At 50.9% G+C, this 11,556-nt stretch overlaps 1 protein-coding gene across 5 annotated transcripts in view; it reads right to left on the bottom strand.

Moving 5' to 3' along the window:
• Positions 1-819: 819 nt before the first annotated feature.
• The window catches only part of dennd4a (DENN/MADD domain containing 4A), a 59,611-nt gene continuing 48,874 nt past the window's right edge, over positions 820-11,556 (bottom strand). For 3 of the 5 annotated variants that reach the window (XM_035396150.1, XM_035396153.1, XM_035396151.1), the window contains 13 exons: positions 10,250-10,402; positions 7,644-8,719; positions 7,121-7,331; positions 6,398-6,510; positions 5,928-6,103; positions 5,036-5,203; positions 4,503-4,680; positions 3,749-4,003; positions 3,444-3,561; positions 2,749-2,775; positions 1,875-2,037; positions 1,379-1,443; positions 820-1,142 (listed from right to left, as the gene is read on the bottom strand). In XM_035396150.1, the coding sequence (XP_035252041.1) occupies positions 1,006-1,142; positions 1,379-1,443; positions 1,875-2,037; positions 2,749-2,775; positions 3,444-3,561; positions 3,749-4,003; positions 4,503-4,680; positions 5,036-5,203; positions 5,928-6,103; positions 6,398-6,510; positions 7,121-7,331; positions 7,644-8,719; positions 10,250-10,402 (2,840 nt within the window). In that variant the 3' untranslated portion in view covers positions 820-1,005. The remainder of the gene's footprint in view (positions 1,143-1,378; positions 1,444-1,874; positions 2,038-2,748; positions 2,776-3,443; positions 3,562-3,748; positions 4,004-4,502; positions 4,681-5,035; positions 5,204-5,927; positions 6,104-6,397; positions 6,511-7,120; positions 7,332-7,643; positions 8,720-10,249; positions 10,403-11,556) is intronic. The other 2 variants (XM_035396152.1, XM_035396154.1) reach the window with 1 other exon arrangement.

Raw genomic sequence — 11,556 nt, 5'->3', positions numbered from 1 at the left:
AATGTTTGACAAATTATTATCATGCTCATAAAATAATACCCACAGTCAGATCTGTCGTATACTTCAAATATATATGTGTGTGTGTGTTTGTTCGGAAACATTGAGACAGAAAGGACGCTTTTTGGGGGGAGAGGGGTGGGGTCACCTGGTCAGTGATCACATACTGTAAAGCTGAGGAGTCAGGCGAGGACCAGGACAGCGAGCTGCCATGTGGACCTCACCAAAAAGACACTTCTGCACCAGTCCACACAGACCCAGGGGGAGATGGGAAACAGCCGACTAAACATGCCATAGAAATAAATGGTGTATAATGTATAATGTAAGTTTGTATAAATAGATTCCACGTTAAGTCAAATATTGCCAGTATTACTCATCACATATAAACTGTGATATATTTTTTCATAAAAGTGTCTAACATTGTATATACAAGTACATCTGCATTGTATGCAACACAAACAGGACCTTAGTTACGAAGGCTTCCTGTAATACCTCATATAATACGTGTTTGTCCTTCTCCTTTACTTTTTCATGTCTGGAATATAGTGTTTGGGAAACGTCAGGCACTGCTTTTGAAAGAAGCAGGATTCCAGGTGCACTTCCGGGGGAAATGCAGGGTTAATCCCTTTTAGCAGTCGCCCACCTCCCCTCTCAGGTGATTGGGTGTGGTGAAAGGATGTCACAGAAGTAGGCGTGGCCTGAAGTGTAGTGGGAGAGGTATAGAGAGGGGTGTTAGAGGAGTATGTGTCAACATGGCTGTCATGGGAAAGGGTGTGGGCAGATGGGTATAATATGGGAATTATGGGTGTGGACAGAGGGAGTTGTGGGAGTGGCTGCGGGAGGGGGGGGGGGGGGGGGGGGGGGGGGGGGGGTCCAGGGCAGTGATAGAAAACTAGAGTGGAGTCCTGCTTCTCACACAGCAGATCTGTTCTCTCTGTTCTGCGTGGAGCCCAGGGGCAGGACAGGAGCGGCTGGGTGGGGTTCAAAGGCGGGGCTCAGAGGTGGGGCTCAGAGGTGGGGCTCCCCAAACGTCCTGCGGCACTCCATGACGCCGGCGCTGGGCGGACGGTCGCAGTTGTGCGTCAGCTTGACCTGGTTAGGCGTCAGGCGGTCGTATGCCGACTTGTACTCCCGGTCAAAGGCATCTAGGGCAGTCGAGCGAAAGGCGAAGATGAACAAGTTGTACTCTTACACTGCCACTAGTTCACAGATGCTCCCCCATTAATCTCCAGCTTAGAGCACTATTACGTCACAAACACACCACAGACAGCACTAGCTCTTCAGAGTGCCTTTGTTTCACAGACTTCTGAAGGCCGCCCCTGAAAAACAGCGTGGGAGAGCCCGTAAGTGAAACCCCAGAGTCCGGAGGGAGCCCACTCACCGATATCGATGCTGTCTTTGCCCAGGGCCACCAGGGACAGGAACAGGATGTCTCGGTATAAACTCCTGTAGGGGGAAAGCGGAGAGACAAAGAAGGACTTCAGTTCCTGATCAGAAAGTTTCTGCTAACACATAGTAGCTCCACCTATTTTGAGGCTGAGGAAGCCTCACTCTATGCCATCACTGCTTGAGCCTGCTAATGCATCTGATTTCACACTGCTTCAATCCAGGCTTTATAGTACTGCAGTACAGAATGTTATAGAGCAGTGCCAGGCGTTGATCACATGTTGATCATTCAGTGAAAAACTGGACAGTGATATCATCACTACAGACTTATTGCATCTTAAATTCTTATTGTTCTTTTACACTCATGGGCTATGTAAACAGGTTTTTATTTCAGCTGAGTTCTTTATAGCTGTATGTCCTGTGTTCAGTTTTAGTAGTCACATGCACAGTGTTTTGGTAAAAATGAGGACCTCGCACTGGGACCTCCTCACCTCTGCCTCCGGACGCCCAGTGAGTCTCCGAGCAGCTGCAGGACCTGGCTCATGGGCCCGTACACGTCGTTCTTCTGGATGCTCTTCACCACGCTCTGCAGGACCTCCTCCCCAAACGGGCCCTCCTCCTCCTGCAGCCGCTGCAGGGCCGCTGAGCTCTGGCCTGCACAGGGAGAGCACAGCTCACAGACAGGCCTTCACAGACAGGCCTTATACACCCTGTACAGCACGCGCATGCTCACACTGCGCACTGCATACACTACACAGCTCACACTCTGCCAGGGACCCGTCACACATACATTTGCTCTACTATATATATATATACTGTATATGTTATACATTATACACAAAGGTACAGGCACAAACTGGGGACACAAACTCACACATACTATACAGGACACGCACACAGAATAGCACATATACACACTCCAATGGGGACACACATATGCACACAGCCATACACACTAAAACTGCAAATAAAACACACACACAAAATCATACTCCCAGTTAACAAAACAAAGACACCACAAAGGCCAAAAAACAAACACAACCTCATCCCACAAATTATCATGATTGACATCCAGTGAAAGACAGACAGACATTGGAAAATTTAACATGAAATAGCCTATAGGGAAATATTCAGCAAATGCAATTTGGCAAACCTAACACAGACGCTTGCAGCTAACAAAAACGCATCCTCTACTGCGACAACCACTGACAACTAACAGAATTACGTAACACAGATGCGCACAAACAGAGTTACATTTCAGAGGCGCAAATTAAAATCACTCGTCAAACACGACAGGGAGCGAAACACAGGATTACGATATGAGCAAAAGGACTCTTGACAGCGACTGTATAACTGAACACTCACTCTCTGTTATAAGAGTGTAATTTAGACCTGTAAGACAGAGAACAGAGTCCTGTTAGGTTAACACGTGCGGACATGTGGCAGCCAGAACAGAGAAGTGCCACAACGCGCTGGGTTCTAACGCCAAAAGCCTATTGGACGAACATCCAAATCCCGCTCAGTCTGTGACAACAACATGCACGTATCCCCTCACTCGGGGACAGGGGATTAGATGCAGAGCCAACACACACGGCTTTCTTAAGCTCTGTTTTAAAAACAACCGCGACTTAAATCAGGGATTTAAATCAAGCTGTGCTTTTTGAAAACCATCCTTAGGATATAAAGCTGAGGTCCCCGACTGACCTAAATCTGCCACTATAATTAAACAAAAAAACAAAAAAAACATTCTATTAAAAAAAGCTATTGCTTCCCTCTCCACATAAGTAGAGTGAGTGGGGAGTGCTCTGACACAAAAGGCAATACATAAATGCAATCCATAATTATTCTTAATAATATTATTGCTACCAATGTATTATTCATCTTTCTAAATTCACTATCATTATTAACACCTGTCAGACATTAAAAGCCAGATGTCTGAGGCTCTCCGGCTGCCTGTAAGGGGGAAGAATGTGGCCATAAGCACAGGATCAGGGACAGGAAACAGCAGGAAGAGGGTGTGGGTGATGTTAGACAGCCTGTCCTCCGGGGGCAGCACTCACTGCGAGTGTTCCACAGGATGTAGAGGGGCTGGATGGGGTCCTGCTGCAGCTTCAGGTTATCCCAAAGCCTCTGGATCAACACGTGCTTGCTGTCTTCTGACATCCAGTGGCGAGGAACCTGGAGGACGCAGAGCTGGGCGTGAAGAGACTGAAGAGACATCATTTTCTGACCGATATCAATGATTCTGTTTCACGCAGAGGAAACAGTGAGGATGAGGCCGTGTGTATACGTGTATTTAAGCGTTTGTGTGTATGTACGTGTGAGTTTGCGTGCGTGCGTGTGCTGTTAGGTGCAGTAAGCTCACCTTGGTGTCGTGGTTGCAGTGTTTTGAGGTGAGGATGAGGCCGGGCAGGTTGCTGGGCAGGTCCAGCCGACGGAAGAACCAGACCAGGTTCCAGAAGACGATGGGGTGCTGGTCCACAATGCTGCAGGCGGTGATGGCCTGGTCGCCCTCGTTCTCCAGCAGGCTCTCCAGCTCCTTCCACAGGACCAGCGGGCTCAGGTAGGGCACGGTCACTGGCTCAGGGGTGTGCAGGCGCCACTCCATGTCCAGAGGACCCTGAGAGACACACAGACAGGCTCTCACAAAGCCATCAAACTCCAACACGGATGTGCGGGCGAGTGCCAGGTCCTGTGTCCTCTCTGTATAAATTATACCTCGGGGTGTGGTCTCTCACCATGTCCTCATTGTGCAGGAGTTATTTTATTTATATATGTGAGTTATATTTACCTTTATTTATACAGTTGACTGAGCACACATAGCCAAGTAGCCTAACCTGCATGTCAGTGGATTGTAGGAGGAAACCGGAGTACCCGGATGAAAGCCAGACAGGCACGGGGAGAACATGCAAACTCCACACAGCAAGGCCAGGAGTCCTCACTTTGTATGAGTATTGGGTTCAGTGCTCAGTGTGTAACCCTGAGTGTGCTCTCTCCCCATGTCCTCACTGTGCAGTAGTACTGGGTTCAGTGCTCAGTGTGTAACCCTGAGTGTGCTCTCTCCCCATGTCCTCACTGTGCAGTAGTGCTGGGTTCAGTGCTCAGTGTGTAACCCTCACCCCGTGGTCGTTGAGGCGGCTGGGCAGGCTCCCCGTGGGGACGCGGTGACAGGGCCTCGGGGGCTCCTCCACGGGGCCACAGGTGCTGACGCTGCGGGCCAGCGGGGCTGGTGTGGAGAGGCCAGCCGGATGACGCGCCATGGCGATCTCGATGCTGTGGGGTGGAGGGCAGCCATTCCTGTGACACGCACACGCACATGCACACACACACACACACACACACACACACGCACACACATAAATTCACACAGACACAGTGAGAGACGCAGTATGGAAGGGGGAGGCGGGTATTTTTTTTAGCAATTGCACATAACAAATTCTTGAGCTAAAACAAGGTCATCAGTGTGGATATGCACACAGAGGAAACTTGGTGAGACAATGTGACATGGTCTACACTGTCTGAATGATGTACTGCAGGAGACAGAACCCACATTAATGACATGTCATTTTGGACCAGAAAGGGAAACTAGGCCAAATACAGGACCACTTGGACAAATTTAGAGCAAAAGAACCCAGCTGGCACCAGAGCATACCGGCTGTTTCCGGAACACTCCTGCACGGTGATCGTAGGGGAGGATGGGGAGAAAGCTGTGTTGGGGCAGGGTGTGGTCAGCGTAGACGTGCCAGTGCCCAGCCCGGTGGACATGAAGAATGATGACGAGCCCGCCTCTTCAGCAGATGGACTGCTCTTCAGGAAGTACCTGACAGGAAACAGGAAAGAGCTGGTGAAAAGGAGGACATAGCTGTATTATGGAGCACTGGGTAAGGACATGGCCGCGTACAGAAGCTTGCTTGTTGGAGGATGGAATACTTGTGATGCTGTTGCACTATCAAAAGGAAATAGCCAAAACCCAGCCTGAACCCCCAAAAATGGATATTCAGAAAAAGATAAACGGGAAAAGTTATCATTAAACAGGAAATTAAACAATAGCCATTTGTTTAGCACAATAAAACAGACGCTTCAATGCATTTTGTGACACACTGACAGATGAATTCATTAAATAATAGCCCAAGATGAACAGGTACAAACCGACAGTTGGCAGTTTGTCTAGACACCCAACATTCCGAATACAATTAAAGAAGCAGATCATTTGTTAGCTGAACAGATACTGATACAGATACAGATGAACAGATACAGATGCAAGTCCCCCTGGGTAAGAACAAATAAAGTGTGAGTGTTTGTGCGTGTGTGCGTGTGCGTGTTTGTGCGTGTGTGTGTCTGCGAGTGTGTGTGTGTGCATGTGCGTGTTTGTGTGTGTGCGTGTGTGCGCGTGTTTGTGTGTGTGTGTGTGTGTGTATGTGTGTGCATGTGTGTGTGTGTGTGTGCGTGTGTGTGTGTGTGTGTGCGTGTGTGTGTGCGTGTGTGTGTGTGTGTGCGTGTTTGTGTGTGTGTGTGTGTGCGTGTGTGTGTGTGTGCGTGTGTACCTGCCAGGTCCTCTCAGGTCTCTGATCTCCACATTGAGGAAGGGCAGGAAGGGGTTTCCGCAGAAGGGGCAGGTGGTGTTGAGGTTGGAGTCATCTGCTGTCCAGCCAGCCATGATCTCCTCGTCGTACACCAGACAGTCGCAGGTCTTACAGCGCGAGCAGCTGGAGATCAGCACCTGGACACCCACACCCGCATGACTCTCAGGACAGCCCACTCAGCCCTGTCACTCACAGGCCACAGTCTAACTGGAGCAGTTAACTGCTGCAACTAACAAACTGACTAATATCTAAACTGGGTCTAAACCGACCCAGCTTAAACACTCTGTCCTATTCTGACATGATGGGTAAACACCGGCACAGATACATCAGTTGATCCAATGAGATGTCTTCATTCCACAGAAGGTCTAATTTGCTGAGACGGAGCCCCTGACTCTGCTGTCTCCAGGCAGGGTTGTGAAAGGCACACTCACCTCCATGGCGTAGTTATGGAAGGCGCTGCTGCTGCTGGTGCTGCTGGAGCAGCGGGAGGAGCTCAGATCGGGCTTGTCCAGCTGGGGGGAGCAGGAGGGGGAGGCCGCAAAGCCTGAGGGGAGAGAGAGCGACAGTTCCAAGCCTCAGACACGTGACAGAGACTCCCGCCTGAGAAATAACTAACAGCCAGCACCACAGTACACCAGCACTGGCTCGGCTCTACAGCAGGACACTGAACAGAGCACTGAACACTACCCAACGGTGGTGGGCGACATAGCTCAGGAGGTAAGACCGATTGTCTGGCAGTCGGAGGGTTGCCGGTTCAAACCCCGCCCTGGGCATGTTGAAGTGTCCTTGAGCAAGACACCTAACCCCTAACTCCTAACTGCTCTGGCGAATGAGAGGCATCAATTGTAAAGCGCTTTGGATAAAAGCGCTATATAAATGCAGTCCATTTACCCAACGGTGGTGGCGTCTGTGTGTCTGTGTCTCTCTTTGTTTCTGAGCACAGCAGCCAGCATTAATACTTACTATGCCTCTGCAGCAAACTGCTACTGACAGCTCACAATGCACATGGAGTGGGATGTGTGTGTGCACATCGTACATACGCCACCAAGTAATCTCGCTTCTCTGATTTACAACTATTTATTTTGGCCTAAGCACAATGTACTCTATGTACACAGCAAAAAAAAAAAAATCTTAATGGTATTATAAATGGGTACCTGAGAGAAGGCGTGGGCGCCCTGGGCCGGGGGGCAGGGTGGGACTCTCCTGACTGCTCCGGAGGGGGCTCCGTTTGGGACCCATGATGCCGTTGCGCTGGGGAGAGGTGGGGCTGGAGGGGTCCAGGCAGGGCTCCTCATCCAGCAGGGAGGAGCAGTCTGGGTCCCCCGTGCCCAGAGAGGACACGCTGGCCCGGTCCGAGTTCGCATCCTGGGGGAGATTGAGTCATCAAGTCGTCTCAATGCACGGCGGCTTTGGAACAAACACGCTAATTTAAAAGCTCAAGATGCAGCTCTCCTGCACTGCACCGAGTGCTTTAAATGCCCAATGCGCTTACAGTGCTATTAGTATCTACTGCGTGATATAATCACATTCATCAGTGAATGACAGTGGAGGTGTTATATTAATTACTGAAAGTGTACACTGCTGTGAGATGCAGTATTCATGAGCTGGGCTGTACAGATTAAGATTACTATCACAGTTCAGTGAGTCCCATATGTGCAGAGCAGCTGTCAGTCCTACCTTAGAGGGCGTGGTGTAGGTGGCGAACCGCGAGTACCAGCGGCTGGCCTTCTCTGCCACGCCCTTCCCGGCAGAAACCACGCTGCTCTTGAAGACGTCCAGCGTGGGGGTGAGGAGGGAGTCGATGGCGAAGGAGGACGGGGAGGGCAGGTCCACGGCAGACTCCTGCTCACGGCGGGGGCTGCCCTGGGAGAAGGTGGGGGAGGACCAGAGGCGGGGGCGGGGGCGGGAGTGGTAGGTGCGGGAGCGCGGGAGGCCGGCGGGCCGGGGCGAGCTGTGGGGCAGGCTGGGGCGGCGGGACGTGGGCGTGGCCTGCAGGGCGGGGCTGGCGGGCTCCTGCAGGTCCATGCTGGGGGCGCGGCTGCTCAGGGGGCTGCCCATGTTGTTCATGTACATCTCGATCTCCTCGGCCAGGTCGCGGCGGGGCGTGAGCGGCCCGCCCTCCCGCTCGGGCTCCGCCTCCTCCTGCCGCCGCTCCGTCTGGGCCGCCAGCAGGGAGAGCGGGTCGAAGCCCGTCTCGATGCCCGTCCGCTTCACCGCCTGCCCGCCGAAGCTGCCGACGCTCACGCTGCGCTCCACCCCTCTCCTGCGCCTGCCCGCCGCCCCCCGCCCCGCCCCCTGCCCCTCGCCCGCCTCCGCGTCCAGGTCCTCCAGGTCGAAGATGGCGGGGGCGTCGGCCTTGTCCTCGTCGCTGAAGTCTCTTTCTCGGCTGTCTCTGTGGCGACGCCTGGGCGTGCCGATGTCCAGCGAGCTGGGTCTGACCACGCCCGCTCCGCCAGCGCCGCCGCTGCTCAGAGAGCCCGGCCTCGCGGACGTCTGGAAGGTTCCGCAGAGGATCTTGGCGTCGGCGCCCAGCTTCCCTGCGATGCGGGCGGGGTCCGTCTCTCCCTGGGTCATCCCCAGCCCCAGGACCCTGCGCCCCGTCGCGTCCCCGCTCAGACTGCGACCTCTGACCCCGGGCCAGTCCGTCGCACCCCGGCCCTCCTCCACCGCGCTCCTGTGCCTCCTGCGCAAGCCGCCGCCCTCAACCGCTCCCAGCTCCTCCAAGGAAGAGAAGAGCAGGCCAGCGGCATGCGCTACAGAAAGAGAGAGAGAGAGAGAGAGAGCCCTGACACCAGCACTAACACTGGGAGAAATACACCCACTCCCACACCAAGAGCACCCTTAAAACAACAACCCAATCCCCATTTCATTTAATCCCCAAACTGGAGTGGTTACAAACGTATCTGTAGGCCTGCCGAGTGGTTGTGCCAGGACCAAACAGCGGGATTAGAGGGATTAAATAAGATACAAACTCTTAAGACCAGGCAGTTTTTTTTTGTCCCCTGTCGGTCTCTGGTCTTACTCTCCAAAACAATATATTCTGCTATGCTGAAACCTACACTGCAAGGGATATTCACAAAAAATATATATATATATTTTTTAAATATTTCATTGTAACAGGTTTTTGTTTTCCAAGGCTACTAAAGTACTTCAGCTTTTTCCTGCCTGGTCTCAGGAGGATAAATAATGTTTTGGCCTTCTTAAAATTTTTAACACTAGGGCTAATACTAAAAAAAGTAATACTGAAGGTGATTCCACTTTAATTCACTCATGCTGAGCTAGCTAGAGCATGACATCTTGTTTTCAACTTTTCGTTCAAATTCAGCGGCATCTCTTTGAATCTCACAATGCTACCAATGGCTGTGTAAATATGATGATCAATAAAACAACGCAAATGTCAGACATCAAAGGATAACTGGCTCACAGAAACAGGAGTACTTATTCTGTTGTGGTTCAAGTCTAGGTCATTGGCTCTTGTAAACTAGACCTTGGAATGTCTGCGTTTATAGAACACAGCGTATTTTTCCCCCTGCATTTTCGCTTTTGTCTGCATAAAAACTGCCGAATCCTGTGTTAACGAAACAACTGAGGGCATTTCAAAATCTGCGTTCTAAACTAATTCACTTGGGTTCTCATAAAAAATAACCGTCAGACAAAAGAGATGACAACTCACAATAGTGACACAATAAATTCATGCCATTCATCATTTTATTATGGCACTTGTGACAGAAGCAGGATGGAATAGGAGGTTTAGCAGGATGAAATAAGTCACAAATAATGCTTCGGCTTTCTCATCAAAACAAATTTTTGTCACACAGGCTAATAATATAAAAAGGCCCTCACAGCGATTCCTGTTTTAATTTACCCATGTTGTGCAAGCTACCTAGAGTGTGACATCTCGTTTTTGACTTAATTCTCTGAATATCTGTGTTTATAGAGCGCAGTGTATTTTTGCCCTCCATTTTGGCGTTAACGCGACTACTGCTGTCCCATCGCTGTATCAGTGGCTAATGAGTGATGAGGTGGGGATTCTCTTCAGACTTCAAACCTCCCTAAGGAACAAGATGGCCAATTACACACCTCCACTGGCCACAGCTGGCACTGGAGGAATTAAGTGTTTGATGTGGACCAATGGGGGCCGTCACTGCAAGTGCTGAGACTGAATAATGTTGACCTACACGCAGGAACAGGTACAGACACGCGACCCTAATGTGTCAGTATAATGAAGAGGCTGGATCAGTGCAGCGACGAGAAGTCAAATTGAACTATTAGACAATACTGACCTGCACTTGCGTCATTAGCCTGGCTGTCCGCGTTGTCGAAGGGACAGTTGCCGCGAACGATGCCAGCGCGGGGCTGGAACGGGCCTCGGACTGCTGGGAAGTCCAGCTGCGGGAGGCAGTCGCCGCTGCCCTTGGCGCTCTCGGTCTCCGACACTGCCAGGACAGAGCGTGGTTAGTCCTGCCCCGCACACACTGGCCTTCAGCAAGCCCCTTAAACACAGCTCCACACACATGGGCTCTATCCACAAGCACAAACTATCACAAGCTCGCATGAAATGGCCTTTCACCCCCATTCAAGCTCATCTCCACTCCTGTCTAGACCTGTGTCAAAGCCTGATTGCGAACCTTCATTCAGGGTCATTGCTTCCACTATATGACCAGGAAAGCTATTGAAAATATAAACACGTCTGCATGTTGTGACACAGACAGCTGTTACGCTAAAAGCACAAGCCAAAGTAACTGTGACTCCACTGCAGTTTACTGAGTGAGCGGCAGTTCATCACAAAAGGGCAGAGTGCACTGTTCTTTACACACAAAACACAGACAAGACATCACTGTAATACATCACTGTTAGTTTGAGCTCAAAGCTCAAGGTGGGAGGAAAGACAAATAAAACCTTTGAATAGACTCCAAGAATAACAGTTAGTTTGACATGGGGTGCGATACCCGAGGAAAGCACTAGAGGACAGCAAAGACAAGGCTTTAAGGATCGGCGCTCTCCCCGACATCTCAACTTCTCTGTGCTAATACGAGGCGAACAGACTGCATTTACAAATTTAAAAAAATGTGTCTGCCTCTGCATTTCAAAGTCGAGGAAGGAACATAAATATTGTACAGGAGTGGCAGTGCGTTCAGCTCAAACTCAATTCACATTCTGCGCACTGTCAGTCCAGAGCTTAATAACCTGTGGACTCAGGAGGATTGAGGCAGGATCTTCTGCTGCAGCCAGAGCACACGGCTCACGGCTCTCAGCCAGACACCGAGACCCTGAACATCTCAAACACGATTTTACTCTTTCCAGCTGGTCGCTGCAGCTGAACTGAAAGCAGGTGATCTCTGCACTGCAGAGTCTGAGTCTCCCCAGAGAGCAGAGACCGAAGGCCTGAATCGGGCTGCAGAAACAGGGCTAAGCAGGGATGTGTCTGTCTTTACTGCTACCACTGATCAAAGCTGGGAGTGCTGGGGATGTCTGGCATCAATCTGTGTGTGTGTGAGTGAGTGTGTGTGTGTGTGTGTGTGTGAGTGTGTGTGTTTAAGTGTATGTGTGTGAGTGTGTGAGTGTCTGTGTGTGTGTGTTTAAGTGTATG

Source organism: Anguilla anguilla, chromosome 16, assembly GCF_013347855.1.
Source record: "Anguilla anguilla isolate fAngAng1 chromosome 16, fAngAng1.pri, whole genome shotgun sequence".
Classification (NCBI taxonomy): Eukaryota; Metazoa; Chordata; class Actinopteri; order Anguilliformes; family Anguillidae; genus Anguilla; species Anguilla anguilla.
Note: the sequence above shows the minus strand (reverse complement) of the source record. Positions and strands in the feature narration are given on the sequence as shown.